The sequence below is a fragment of the Pollicipes pollicipes genome, unplaced genomic scaffold, assembly GCF_011947565.3.
Source record: "Pollicipes pollicipes isolate AB1234 unplaced genomic scaffold, Ppol_2.1 Scaffold_4002;HRSCAF=4701_pilon_pilon_pilon, whole genome shotgun sequence".
Lineage (NCBI taxonomy): Eukaryota > Metazoa > Arthropoda > Thecostraca > Pollicipedomorpha > Pollicipedidae > Pollicipes > Pollicipes pollicipes.
In genome coordinates, this window is record NW_023596420.1 from 42,371,064 (window position 1) to 42,386,189 (window position 15,126).

A 15,126-nucleotide genomic window follows, 5' to 3' on the forward strand; every position below is an offset into this window, starting at 1 on the left:
CGGAGTCCTTGCATCGGCTCCGTTGACCGCTAACGAATCGCGGTGACTAATGTTGACATTCTAAACCGTAAACGTTCAAACATTGCACGTTCGAAACACAACACATATTCAAAACAGCACACGTTCGAGGTTCTGCGGCAGACTGCCCGACGACAAATGCCGCGAGGATTTTCAATCCCCCTCCCGCAAAACGATCCTTAAATCAGGAAATGATGGCTTGATGAATTAACGAAACCCCTGCTTCCAAAACTAGACCTATCAGATGACTTAGCGTCACAACCACGCCCGCCTTCTGATCAGGAGCGTTGGACCCGTTCGGGAGGGCGCGGCTCGCCAGCGCGGTGCACCACCGCTGCGGTGATTGGAGCGCTAGGGTACGAGAACACGCCGACAGTGCCGCTCAACAAAATACTTTATAAACATACATTGGAAATACTTCCACAGGCGGCTCCGACCTCAGCGTGCACACCTCGACGGCCACGAGCGCCGCGAGCCCACCAGTGAGCCCAGCTGCACCCACCGCGCGTGCAGCCACAGTGCACCGGCTAACGTCGCTCGCCACGCTACCGTCGGGCCAGACTTGGGAGGGCTCCGTCACATGTCACGTCACGTGTGTGCCGACACCAGAGCCCGTGTCGGGCGGGACCTGTCCGGCCAGCGGCCGTACCAACGCTACACCGGTCCGCCCAGACAAGGCGCCTGTCCCCTGGCATGAACCCACTGCTGCGGGACCTGTCCGGCCAACGGCCGCACCAACGCTACACCTGTCCGCCCAGACAAGGCGCTTGTCCCCTGGCATGAGCCCACTGTTCCACTCGTCCCTGATTTGTTCATTAGAGTCCATTGTTCGGCTTTGAAAACGCATCATCATCTGTAAAGACGTCGGCACGTGGCTGTGGACATATCCTACGACGGCAGGTGGGCGCGGAGGCCTACAACAGGCTTCAAAACCGGCCACCGTCTTGCAAAACAAGACCGGATTTCTGGAAATTTTCCACGAGTGGATAAAATAGACGGAACCAAACTAAATGCTTTGTTTATTTTTCGCCGCTGAAGTAATAGCTTTAGCTATTTTAACAACGAAGGTTGCTTCTAGTGGGACCATGTACAACTGTGAAAACGAAGCGATTGTATCCAATTAATGCTGCTAAACATGACATTGAGACGGCGATGGACGCGACTAGAGACACAACTTTTCTACCAGCCAACCCACCAATTTCAGACTCACAAGAACCCGCGGGCTTTTGGCTGGGTTATTGGGCCGGCTGGACTGGGACTTGTCAGGCTTTCAAAGGTCAATCATTCAACGAGCAAAATCATGCATTTTTGGTATTCTTTAAGTTTTAAAACCATCAAAAACAGGATACAATCACACAAAATAATCATGGAGCAAACGTACTTTTATTTTTCACAGCAAGAGCACCACTGATAGATAACCTATGGTAGATATGACACACCGGTAAACCCGATGCACAAACTGAACAGCTTTAAGCAAACATCTAACTTAAAATTAAGCAAAACAGCCCAAATATAAAAAACTACGGCCTCATTTCATTGAGCAGCAGCTAGGTGGGTCATTAATGTAAATACAGCTAAACAATGCATTTAAATGTCGATCGCTTTGGGGGGGGGGGGTATTGGGGGGGTATGATGCACTCAATCTTCCTTGGTTTATACAGTGACCATACCTCACAAATTACCATCAGTATCCATAATCAATGAAATAAGTGGGAAACTGTGTGCCTTTCAGCCTCACCCACATGTTGTTGTTGGGGCTTTACGACGCACCCGGCTACTGAGGCTACATGGTGTTGCCTGCCTCTCAACATGGCAGGAAGGGCAGGCACCGCGAGGAATCGAACCCCGTACCTCTGGTTTCCCAGACGCGCAGTGGCTAACGCATACGCGTTAACCGCCACACTACCGGCCCATATTCACTCACTTGTCAATACAGGCAGCAGTCACTGGTGTATCAACTGCGTATCAGTTGTCACAATGGGAAATGTGGAGGCATACAGCTTGTCTATCTATGTCTGAAGAACATGTAATTCGCGATCACAACCACCGAGCACTTGCGCCACACGGTTCTCCCTTACTGCGATTGCCACTATTCTTCAATGTGTTTTTCATTAAGGCTTTCGTGCTGTCTGACTTGTCCTTTTGTTCTAAAATTTATCCCCGTATGCAGTTCTGTGTGAAAAAGGCATCTCAACATATGACGTCAATGAAGCATTCAATACAGATCAGAAGTTGCAGTCTGCGGACTGCGTGGTCTGTAAGGAGTTGCTCGATATTAGTTTTATAATTTTGGCTTGTTGTCAAAAGGAGTTTTTCTGCAGCATGCAACGGTATGTCACATACTTTGTGACATGCTTGACGCCAATGTTGTCACTGGAGGAGAAAATATTCGTGAACAAAATATTATTGCTACCCTTGCTTTCAAAAGTGTACTTTCTTTACTACCCCACTTTCAGTATCACACAAATGGTGCGGTGTTGGCTGTGGGGTGAACAAAGATAGTGGTAAGAGAGAAATGTGGATCATTTCAAGGCTACCATGTGGTTTTTATGTGCTGTTGCCACATAATGCATTCGCATAAGGCCAGCAAACACCAAATAAGAGGCTATCCCTGGTTCTTCAATGCGTATTGTGAGATAAGCCGCTTTCACACAGGAATACGGTGCACAAATTGTTAAACCTTTTTCTAAAATCAGCATTTATTTTCCAACGACACAGCTTTCAACAGCCCTTTTCGGTCAGAAATATTTCGTAGATTTAAAGCGCTTTTGGAGACGCAACTTCATTACAATTGCGGTTAACTGGCAACATACAACATCATGTTCTCATAGACAGGCGTGATATCAGATCCCCTCCTATCCAAACTTTTCAAAACTTAAAAAAAAACATTTGATGGCATCTCTGACGTAAACGCGACAAACAAACTCGCATACCCTTGTACCGTCCGTGTTCATAGCTTACAGTTCTTACAGAGCTAACCTGTAGTACTCACAGACTTTACAAGCCTCACACACCTTAACATGATGCAGATGAATGATTCTTAATAAAATGACTCTCAAAACCCGCCCACATCCACACACCACCGATGTAAACAATAATTGGGCAGCCGGCATCCAACGCCATCGACCGATGCGTATTGTTAATCGACAGGCCGAGTATTTTTCAGAATTTGGATGACCTAAAGGCATGGACTGAAGAAATGTCTACAAAGGGTCTCATTTAATATAACAAACTTATTCTTAGCTAGATACATGTTGTTTACCTGTTGCACCCTGGTGGAATTGCATGCAAACAATCTTTTTCTTGTCAGATTAAGTTTACACTAAAACTACACTGGAGCATCAAAAACCTTCTTAAAATTTTTCAGCGCAATGATCAGTTGTGACCAAGGCTATCGTGCCCATTATAGCGCAGTTCCAAGATGTTTGAGCGTATGTACGGTGAAATGGACAGAGGGACTTCCAATGACTTGAAACATCCAGTATTATAACTCTATCAGTGCAAAGTTATCAGTTGATGCTTGCAGTTGCAGAAGAAATGGCCTGCGGCCTTTTGAGACGGGACAGAATGGTGAAATCTTCGGTTCAGTTTGATGAAAGGGAAATTTTATTTCCACCGCATTCGTTCTCATTTGAAGTTGAAAACTGCCCTTACAGCATTTAACATCTTCGTTGGCGCACCACAAATTTCACTGCGCAGGTACTCTCCTTGCTGCTCTCTGAGCAACGTAACTGGTGTTAGGACAAACAATGCTACGAATCGTGTGACGCTGACAGCCATTTCATGCACACTGTAAGGTACATGTGTAGAATTAAGGCGAAATGATAAACCGCATTTTGCAATAACTTCATACTTGCAGGCTAATGGCGAGTCAGCATTGCAGCAGAGCGGGCTTTTGCGGGCTGCATCACTAGCTGAGCGGGGCGGGCTGGGCTGCGGGCTGACACATTGGAAAAGGTTGCGTCCCTAGACGCCACCGTGGAAGCCATACCAGCGCCATCGATCACCATCTCGGGGTTTGCTTTTGATATCCGATGGAGTTGTTGACCACACAGCGAGCCACACGCCGCGCCAGTGACGCAGCAGCCACACCAGCCCCAATAGCAAGAGCTCGTGACGAAATCCGTTCCCTTTATCTCACGCTCAAACCAGACAAAAGGAAAAAAAACAAAACAAAAAACTGAGAGAACTGGAAACAAGCAGGATAGGCCTCGATCTCCTGTTTTGGGGGGTCGGAGTTGGGGCTGGGAGAGATTAGGAGTTTGGGGATGCTACACTTGCAAAAATTGACCTTCAGCGTACCAAGAGGTAGAGTTCACGCGACGCATTACGCAAACCTGGCTTCCCTTGTCAAAGTTTCAGCCGTGCCCATGGCCGCCAGCGGGACGTGCACCACCGCACTCTCTTCAGAACGTCGCCGCCACATCCCGTCCCCGCCGCCAGCGGAATCAGCCGGTGCGTGCCACGCTCTACAGTGCGGCCGCGTAGCTGACGGGTCCCGACCCGACCGGGCGGACACGAGCCGCGGGACCGCCGGGACGGTGTCCGGCGCCGCCCCACATTCTGGGTCGTGAGGTGCTGACGGACGAGGATCCCACCACGGGCCGTTGCTCAACACGGGACAGTGGACGACACAGACGACAGCGCGCCCCACTCCGCGCGACAGTGGGGCGCGCGGAGAGAGGGCAGCCTCCCCCGGCTCGCGGTGAAAGGGATCAGATACGGGAGTTTCATTGACGTCTTACTATAACGTGGACGTACCTCTGTCGCGGTATAGCGTGACATCGACCTTTCTAACGACGCGCTTCATTTACCTGAATAATAATGCTCTATTTAACATGAAGCGACGTTCATTATCGCTGGATCCCACTCGCCTGGACTGCGGGGTTTGACAGCCGTCCTCCGCTTCCCCAGAACTCGCCACAGCCAGCAGCGCGCTGCCAGCGTGGCCTGGTGGACCACCTGCCCCCTGAACCGGCGTCACAAGCCCGCCCGCCGCGTCAGGCGAGAGCTTGGGGCCCTGTCGGAGCGCGCTGGCCCGACAACCAGCATTCAGCAAACGATGGTGGTGATAATTTAGTCACGGTTGTTACGGCGTGCGACGACAGAATAGACTTCACGACCGCATCTACATTTTATGGCAAGAATGCCATGCCGTATTGTTCAATGGCAATACAGACCGCAGCGTACGGTAATGGCTCCATGAAAAAACCTTACTCCCGAGTTTCAAAACTTTGACGTTTGCTGATTATGCCGTCCTCGAAAAAACAACAACATAACCATATGCTTCACTCCTATACTAGTTACGCTGCACAACGCTCTACACCCTCGTAAAAGTGTTCTACCCCCGGAGCATGTAAAACACACACCCGTTCCAGTAAGCCTCAGAACCGGCTACGCCTTTTAATAGCGCTGGGTAGTGTCACTGCTGCACCATCAATATATGAGGGGATTCATTTTGATTACTTTCTAGTGCAAATTATTCTGTCAATGTTTTGCCACAGCACTACGCTTCTTGCTTTCCTGACAGCTCGAGAGTGTAGCCGTAGTCCTCGATTAACTCAGTTGTCGCGACCGCCGCCGTCATGACGACGGCAGCATGCTAGTGGCCGCTGTGAGCTGTTACGGAATGGTGGTATCACTTTTGAGCCGTTTTAACCCGCCCATTTAGGGCCTGCGGGCTTGAAAGTGGCACCTCCTCCGGTATGAATGACGTGAGTACAAATGAGCTTCTGTGTTGGCACGGCGGGCGCCAAAGGCCATTTTACGAGAAGCGTGTTCATTGAAGTTTAAGGTCCGTGCGTAACTATAGGCTATGTGATACTCTTGATTTCCAAAACCAAAGTGCGCTTCGGAAAGAGCCACGATGCTTAATGCGATGGGGGAGAAATCAAAAGCACAGTATAACGCTTCGTTGAATTCGCATCATGTTTGCACATCCTTTCCGCTAGGTCGGAGGTTTCGAACTTTCATAGCACGTAAGACAAGCATCTCGACGAATAGGTGCATTTCAAGCAATACAAACACGATGGAAAAGCAAAGCAAATGAAAAACATTCCTATCAGCTATTTCAAATAGAAATTCAGGGCTGTTCAGGATGATTACCAGAAAAACTGGCTATGACCATCGGAACGGAGGCGACTCATCTTGCAATAAGCGAAAAATACAAAAGGTGGCATGCTCCTTTCAATAGCAACGTATAAGGCCGCTGCGCCCGGATCCCTCGCAGGTGCGTTTAACACAAACCGTAAAAGACGTCAGCAGCCATGGGGCACGTGCCGCAATGGAATGCTGAACAATGGAATGGAATGCTGAACATCTAGCATGTTCGCGGTTCCGGGACGACGAAAGCGATGATTCGCTTCCCGGACGGCTGTGCAGTACAACACTTGTCTTACTCACACCGATCGATGCACTCAGTCAGCGTTAAAGGCGACTTCTAGACGTCAGCTCAATCATCACTGATCCAACGCCTGTTGTGGTATATTTTGCTATTTCTGTCTATCGCTACCTACGGACTTGCCTGCGCAGTGCGCTTTTATGATGCATCTTTCCTTTCTGCTACTGCTCAGGCACGTAGTTTCCGGAAATGATCGGGAGGGGGATGGGGGGGGGGGGGAAGTGACAAATAATCCAACCTGCCTCTTAAATATGGTAGCGGACCCGGCTTTTGCGCACTTTCTTTCCAAAGTTAGGGGGACGGGCTGAAGCCCATTAACTAAATAGGAAACTGAAACCCTGCTGCTGACACTGCTGCTTTCCACTTATTTGTTTCTTCTACGTCTTGCTCAAACTGACCGCGGGGTTCGAACAGTCCCCAAATTCAGATGTCGGGGGCAACATCCAATGGCGTAAATTAATGAATAAGTCAATATGTAGACCAGGCGACATGTTCCTATAGTCGGTGAGCTGAGATTACAGCACTCGAGCGGCCCTCCAGGTAACCGGGCGTGGGGGGTAACGGGCATTGCCGGCCCGGTCAGCACAGGGCAGGCCCGCCCCGCCCAGACGCCGTCTGTCCGTGCCTGTCAGATGACGCACAGCGTGGTGCTGCAGCTCGGGACATGCACTGTCGTTCACAATTTCACTTCACAGCAAACCACAACACCAAGACACTCCGTATAGCTATAAATTATCTGTTGTTGACAAATACACCGAGCAACAGCATTCCTGTGAGTGACCGCGCCTGCACGCCGTATTTGCACTACATAAAGCATAGTGCCCTTCAGGGCGATAGAGCATCGTGGCGAGGGCGGGGCGGGGGGAGGGGGATCATAAACTACAGGATTATAACGTCTGCTAAACGTATTATCTTGTTACACGACGTGTTCTGAACCACAAATCTCCAAACACGTTCACTCAAATGGGAGATCTGCGACGCGACAGGCAATCCTGCGACCTCTCCGCGAGCACATTCCATTGAAAAAACGCTACGCGTGCCAAATAACCTCCTGTGTTTTGGTGCGTCCATTGGTGTAGAGCGATACCAACATGCTGGTGATTGTGCACCAGAATGAACGGGGGCCCCACTGCGGCGCCACGAGTCTCTCAGCCACGACCATCAGCGACGTACAGATCGGTATTGCTGGACGCGAGGGACGACGGGCGCGCTGAAAACGGCCGAGATCAGACCTATTTCCTTCTGCCCTTGTCTAAAGCTGGTAAACCGACCAAAGCCGGATCATGAATGGCACCTGAGGTCTGAAACGCCCTCGCCGGCACCCAGACAAGCCTTGATGTAATGTCGACGAAACTTCCAGTATGGGTATCGACCACGCGCCTATGATTCACCTGCCCCAGCCCACGACGCAACGGACCATCGTCCCGCGGTGGCGCCTGTGAATAATGTCGCGGCTAGTACTCAATTTCATCGGCAAACCATCACAACTGGCTGCCGAGTTCAAAACTGACGGCATTCACAAACACGGGACCGCGTCTGAGTCACGAGCAGCTGCGTGCATCGCAACGCGCATCTGAGTTGCGCGTCTCGTGCGTGGCGCGGCGCCATAAGCAAACGTCGCCGACGAATCCTGACCAGCGACGGTCCAGTGTTCGCGGCACGAACAACGCCAACCGTGATTTATTGAATATGTCGTGATCGCTTTCAGCAGGCCCAACATCGCCATCAGTCCTTTCCCGATATCATCGACCAGAGCACGTGCCCTGCAGCTCAGGTCACAGCACTCCCGTGGGACCGGAGTGCGTTGCGGTGGTCCCAGAGCTGCGCGTGCACGACAGAAACAGAAAAAAAAACATACGGGACAGAACAAGAGTTTGGGCGACGACAGACACTCCAGTGAAGCTTGTTGTGTTGTTTCCCGAAAATAGCATTATGCAAGTACGATATAAATCTCCCTCTCCCCTCCCCCTCCCCCCCCTCCCCTCCTCTCCCCCTCCTCTCCTCTCCTCTCTCTCTCTCTCTCTCTCTCTCTCTCTCTCTCTCTCTCTCTCTCTCTCTCTCTCTCTCTCTCTCCTCTCTCTCTCTCTCTCTCTCTCGTTCTCTCTTCTCTCTCTTCTCTCTCTCTCTCTCTCTCTCTCTCTCTCTCTCTTCTCTCTCTCTCTCTCTCCGCTCTCTCTCTCTCTCTCTCTCTCTCTCTCTCTCCTCTCTCTTCTCTCTCTCTCTCTCTCTCTCTCTCTCTCTCTCTCTTCCTCTCTTTCTCTCTCTCTCTCCCTCGCTCTCTCTCTCTCTCCTCTCTCTCTCTTCTCTCTCTCTTCTCTCTCTCTCTCTCTCTCTCTCTCTCTCTCTCTCTCTCTCTCTCTCTCTCTCTCTCTTCTCTCTCTCTCTCTCTCTCTCTCTCTCTCTCTCCTCTCTCTCTCTCTATCTCTCTCTCTCTCTCTCTCTCTCTCTCTCTCTCTCTCTCTCTCTCTCTCTCTCTCTCTCTCTCTCTCTCGCTCTCTCTCTCTCTCTCTCTCTCTTTCTATTCTATAATATACAATACACACGTATCATAAAATCTAAATTTTAGATAAGGTGCATATTACATATATATATATATATATATATATATATATATATATATATATATATATATATATATATATATACGCATGAAAGGCTGGGCCAAGCATGAGCGCTTCGGGACCCCGACACCACGCAATACGCCGACCAGTCGAGAGCCTACGCAAGAGTCGCTCTCCGAGTTCGGAGATATCCCACGGCAGGTTTCATGCCCTGAACACGTTTGGACCGCTTTGAACACGCTGGTCCCCGCGATATGTGCGATAGTCACTCGAGAGACGACAGTCCGGATCTACAGCGCCGAACTAATGACTGAAAGGTGGTAAGCCCGAAACGCGTTGTCAATCTAGGAATCCGGGACAGCAGGTTGCTCTGCGCAGCTTTCGCGTCTGCAGTATGCCAGTGTTACAGACTCGTTGCCAGCATGTACCGCCGCAGAAACACGCGCCAGGGACTGGCCCTGCCAAAAGATGTTTCCGAGGGCATCAGTTGGAATGTAATGCGTGTTTTACGTGATCTTTTCACAAACCGATCGCTTTATCTGCAACGATGTCCGCAAAAATGTCTCCTCACGGTGGATTACCGGGAGCCAGCACTCCAAGCCCGGCGCTGCAGTCCGGTAGTCCAAACCCTACACAGCAGAAGCAGCGACGCAGCTTTTGCTGTGCAGTGGTTGGCGCCCGAAATGCTGCTTTACGACATCATGATATTACCTAGTTCGAGTAGCTCTAAAGATCATTGGAAAACAGGTGGGGAAACGCCAGGAAGGCGTTTCAGTAGAGCCCTGTCCTGTACAACCACCTTAACCATTGTAGTTCCATGTTAAGAATGCGCCCTCGTCATCGCCCGTTCTAAGTTATTGCTACATCCCGGGCCCAGAGAACCGCCCTCCTGACCACGAGTGATGCCCGGAATTGGAGCACCGCGCCGACCGGACACCACCAACCAGCCACCAATCCGAACCCGGACTCCCCCCCCCCCCCCCCGAGCGATTAGCGCGGCATTGTCGCTTACGGCGATCTCCATATCGGGTACCATCGGTGATCAACGGGACAGGAAATGAAGCAACTTGACTGTGGCTCCCGGACGATCATGTTGGCGTTGGCATTCTGCGCGTTTTAAAGCCGAGACCGTAACTTCTTACACGCGATATTCATGGCTTCGGTGAATCATATGCACAGGAATGCTGTCGCGTCTAATTATCTGAAATCTAAAAGCCACCGTGATGTGTACGCTGTTTTGACAATATCGCTTCCATTGCCAGGAACCTAGGGATCTCACACTTCTCGCGCCAGTAGACATGAACCCACACCGGAAACGACTCACGCGGCGCGCTGACGTTTTACAGCCGTTCAGCTGTAAAACGTCAGCTGCAGGGTCCTGTCAGCTGTGGCACCTATCTGTGGCGCCGTCTGTGGGAAGGTAGTTTGGCATGTCCCGACAAAGGGCATACCATCCTTTTCGCAAAGGCACCTTTTCCAATGCACTTATTGTCACATGGTCTGATTGACTCCTCGACATCGCTCCTTAGAACTTTGACATATAAAACAACAAGCTATGACACCGGGCCATAGGTTTTCCATAACAGTAGAACACGCACAGCCAATTTTTTCGGAGAGCCCGATGGCCTGCCGCCCCCCTAAGATGAGACTGAGCTCCCTACGACTTACATCTTACGAACCAATGCTAACCAGGCTTGCATCAACCTTGGATGTGACTTCAATTGGCTTTTTTCGTTCCGTTACCTTGAAAAGGGCTGGCGATGGCCCTTGGGCCCCGGAAGGCTCTGATCAACGCTCCTGACTCTGAGAGAGAGGCCCCCCATATTAGCAAACATGGCCTCTTTGGAGGCAATATAAGTACTTCAAGAGGCGTTCAATTTTACACTTGCTCCTCGGGGACGAGGCTCTGTTTTAAGATGCGCAAGACGTGAGAGCCCTTTTCCTCTTCCAAGGGAGGCCCTTATTTAAGGTGTATGCTAACCCGAGGAGAGGTTCTTCTTGAAGGTCCAGACTCTCAAGACCCTTGACTCTTAAAGATTCTGGACATTTGCCATTTTCGCGATCTTGTATTCAGCTGAGCTGTTGTAATGGCGTCACACAGGAGTGGAGCCACTTTTCCAGGTGCCAAAGGTGACCGTGGCAGCGACTGCCGACTGTTGTTATTGCCGGATTTTTAAAACTCGGCGCCAATCTCCTTCTGATCTTTGTCTGGCCCCCCGCCGACAGATAGCGGAAAGACAGTTCCTACAAAGAGTTGCTTAAAATGCCGAAAAATATTGCCAGCACTCGCTGTTTTCCATCAACGACGGGAAGTTAGGCTCCCAGGATGAGCTGAAAGAGTGGAAAGTCAACATGATGGCACCTAGGGATACCGCAAGGCGCTGTAAGACGTCTAAAGACAATTGCCGCTTTGGCACTCGCCCTAGACTTATTACATCCCTGGAAATAGAAAAACATTAAATCATGACACATTTTGATAGTCAAAAGGACTAAACTGTCCTGTACTAGTACGTTATCAGCATCCTTTTATCATTCGAATGTTTGTGGGTGCCCGTGCGCCATTTGAGAAGCAATGATCCCCTCAAATAGCCTTTCTTCCATTCTTCAATGACCACAAACATCCGAGCAACATTCGGATATTTTCCACCTTATGGCGCCATTGAAGGCCGTTCCTAGCGACTATCAACATGACTTGCAGTACAATGGCGCCTTACTCGCCTGACTCGCGTCGTACGAGGACAAGAGGAACGCGCTGTTCATGGCGCCCAGAAGGGTCGTCGTCGTGTCTCTTGACAACAATGCGAAAATGTGTGTTTGTGACCTTTTCTTCGCAAATTAAAACGGGTTAGCTGGCACGCAATGAGCGTGCTGCCGGTCGTCTTCCACTTGTCAAAGGATTCATGTCCGACCGGAGCCTATTTTTGCTTTCGATGCCTTAAACTAACGATGTTTCGTGAGAGCTGGTCAAAGTTGTATGACCTCCATAGATTTTTGGCGCAGGACTTTAAATTCGAAACCTCTGATTGCTATCCTTCGAGCACCTAATGAAAATAATTTATTATCCACGGCCAAACACGACATTTGTTTTTTAATGGTAGCACAAAGTCCTTCTGAGAAATGACAATACCGAAATCCAGGGACAGCGCCCCGGCATGCCTTTTCATCTGATGAGCCAGCAAAGGCGCGACGCAGACGAGAGGTGGACATTGAGTGGCGGCGTTAAGCGCGACGCTTCAACGAAGGTTGCTGCAGTCCAAAAGAATAGTTCATCTGGACAATGTACGGATTTCCAGTGTTCAGCCAATATGCAACGCCAAAACTGACGCCAATATCAGGGTTGGACTTATGCCCCGAGCGCATTTTTCCCCTTACAGCGCCATATTGTTCGGCAGAGCACCAAACAGTACGCCCAGGCCTCAAACCTATTACCGCCTAGGACGGCCGTCAATTCAGCCCTCGGCATGGTCGAACCCCCGCCTTCTGACCGCCCGAAGAGGGGCACCAAGGCTGGACGTGGACGCAAGAGCGTAGCCTTCATCGCTGCGAAGTCGCTGCACAACTCGACCGTCACAGCGCGGGGGCATCTCCGAGCCAGTCGGTGGCGCCGCCCTATCCTCGTGTTGCGAGTGGGAGTCTGCTGTAGTACATCTCCACTTGTCCTGCACTCTGTGCGCCACCGCTCTCCGACCGCGTCAAAGCCGACGAGCTCGCTCTGCGGCGTCAAACATCTATCAGTCGTATTCCACCCTGGCGGTGGTTGTTGTTCGCCTCTTACGTTCGGTGCGCGCTCGCGTCTCCCGCTGCCCTCCGGTTTTCCGATCCGCCTCCCCCACGCCAGGCCAGCCTCGCGCAACGGCCTCCCGTGGCGCGAGCGGGCCCCAGCCGCACCGCCCTGCCGCCTCCCAGCGCCACACTCATCACCACCCCGCCGCCCAGAGCCCCCCGCCTCCGCTTCCTCACCCACCTCACCGCCCCGCCCCCTCCACGGCAGCCCGACAGCCGGGCGGCACCACCCACTCTTCGACGCCTCCCTGCGCCGCCATCTGCCCTCCATCCATCCACCCCAGCGTCCCTCGGTGCGCCCGGCCGCCGCTCCACGCGGCGTGCTCACCTGCAGGAACACCTGCTCGAGGCCGCAAGTTCGCGCGCCACCCTTCTCCTCGAGGGTGAGGTCGCGCTGCGAACGTCAGCTGCGGCCGCGCCGGCGGGCTGGCGTCGCCGGCCCGACGCGCCCTCGGCCAGCGAGCGGTAGGCGAAAGCACAGCGTCAGCACCTCCACCCACGAGCTCTGCAGCAGGTTCATCTGGTCGTTGAGCTCCAGGTTGCCGAAGCCTGCCGGCGGGAGCGAGGTCAGAGCCACGCACGCGCCGGGGACATGCGAGACGACGCTGGCGGGGGGGGGGGAGGGGGGACGGGTGATACATGCATGATGGAGGGGGGGGGGGTGAGGGGGGGGGGGGTCAAGACCTAACTGACCTGGCGATGGCGTATCAAGCCGCGAGTGATGGTTTGCTTGAATCTCCCTAGCATGTATGCATATCACCAGTGACATTCAGGATAGTACTGAATCTGCGACGGATCACTCTACCCAAAGACGAACCACGCACGGTATAAATCTTACGTGAATAAAAATAAACAACGCATTTCGACCGACTGAAGAGCAAGGAAACTGTCCACGCCCATGTCAGAAAATGCGCAAGTCGTATCAAAAAGCGACGCCATCACCACGAGTTTCGAACCACTGCCATCCACTCTACGCTCCCTACCTCTCCACTATGCCAGCATCCTGCAGTCCAGACCCCTTCCTCCCCTTCCCAAGATCGGGCCCCCTCACCGGGCAGCTGTTTGGCCCATACGATGAAGTTGCCCAGCTCCTTGTCGACAGAGGTAGGCGAGCGCCGAGACGGTGCGGTACTCGAGGTCGGGAGTGATTCGACGGTCGGGCGGCACGCTCGGCACCGGCTGCTCGTACTTCATCAGATTGCCGCAGAAGCGTATGTTGTTGCCGGACCAGCCATAGGGGCCACAAACGGTCAGGTGAGGTCAGCTGAGGTCAGGTGATGTCACACCATTACAGAGCTCGGCTGCTCGCGGTTGCGCCGGGTTGCCGCGGCCGTGTGCCCTTGTGTCGAGTGGTCGGTGCGAGTGGTGAACCCATTCAGCCGCCGAGTAAGGCCAATACACTACGGAAGAAGAGCGGATGATTGATGACACGCGATGAGGCCGGCCCGCGGACAGCACGGCGAGAGATGCGCAGCCGCACAGGCACCGCAGCGCCCGTCGTCGGAACGCCGTGTGAAGCAGCGGTCCGCCAGCCCGCTCGGATCTCACAGGCGCCAGCGACCTTTGCGCGACATCTGTCACCGAGGTCGGTCGTGCGCCACCGTATTATTACGCCAATTACCAATTACCCCCACCGTGCGCCACACCGCAAAATTGCCGGTAAAATGAGTCAAAAGGGGAGGCCGCTGATCACACTACTTGCTCCGCCTTGTAGTGCATAGGAGACGCTTACTGAAGATGACACGCTCTCACATGCTTGCAAACATCCGGAATTTCAGGCTGTTTCAAATGTACGCTATTTGCGTGGGAATTAACACATGCATGCAGAAAACCCGCGTTTGGACTAATTCGGATGCGACTGATTAAACAAAGGCATACAAAAGTGCGCACCAGCACACCATAGATATGCGGTCTGCGCGTCACATCTTCCCTGGCAGCCACACGCTGGCAGCCAGCGTCACACTTCCCTGGCAGCCACACACAATGACCAATGGCACATGACGACTGATCACGAACGCCATTAACAAACGCTCGTCGGGTGCCAGCAAAGGCATCAACTGCTCAACTATCGATTGCGTGCTGAGGTACTGTCAGTCGGCTGCAGACGCCGAGCAGGACCGGGGCCGTCTCACCCTTCTAGCGACGGGCTTTTTCACCTGCACCGAGTGCATTTGATACGGTGGCTCTGGATTCCTCCTGTACTTTTGCCGGCCGCCGCGCACGCGGTCCAGGTCGTACCCCCCCTCCTTCAGCATGCCGACTTTGAGACACTTCTGGAACCTGCCAGAGGGGGCGCGCGGTAAGCGGAGGTGTCGCCGCGCGCGGCCACCGAGCCGGTGGCGCTCGGCTCGGTCCGCCTGACGG

General features: G+C 52.5%; 1 protein-coding gene across 1 annotated transcript in view; it reads right to left on the reverse strand.

The window, feature by feature from the left end:
• Positions 1-12,513: 12,513 nt before the first annotated feature.
• The window catches only part of LOC119094520 (steroid hormone receptor ERR2-like), a 65,097-nt gene continuing 62,484 nt past the window's right edge, over positions 12,514-15,126 (reverse strand). Inside the window, 6 exon segments of the mRNA XM_037217577.1 lie at positions 12,514-12,519; positions 13,091-13,156; positions 13,208-13,311; positions 13,814-13,862; positions 13,864-13,950; positions 14,895-15,042. Coding sequence (XP_037073472.1) covers positions 12,514-12,519; positions 13,091-13,156; positions 13,208-13,311; positions 13,814-13,862; positions 13,864-13,950; positions 14,895-15,042 — 460 coding nt within the window.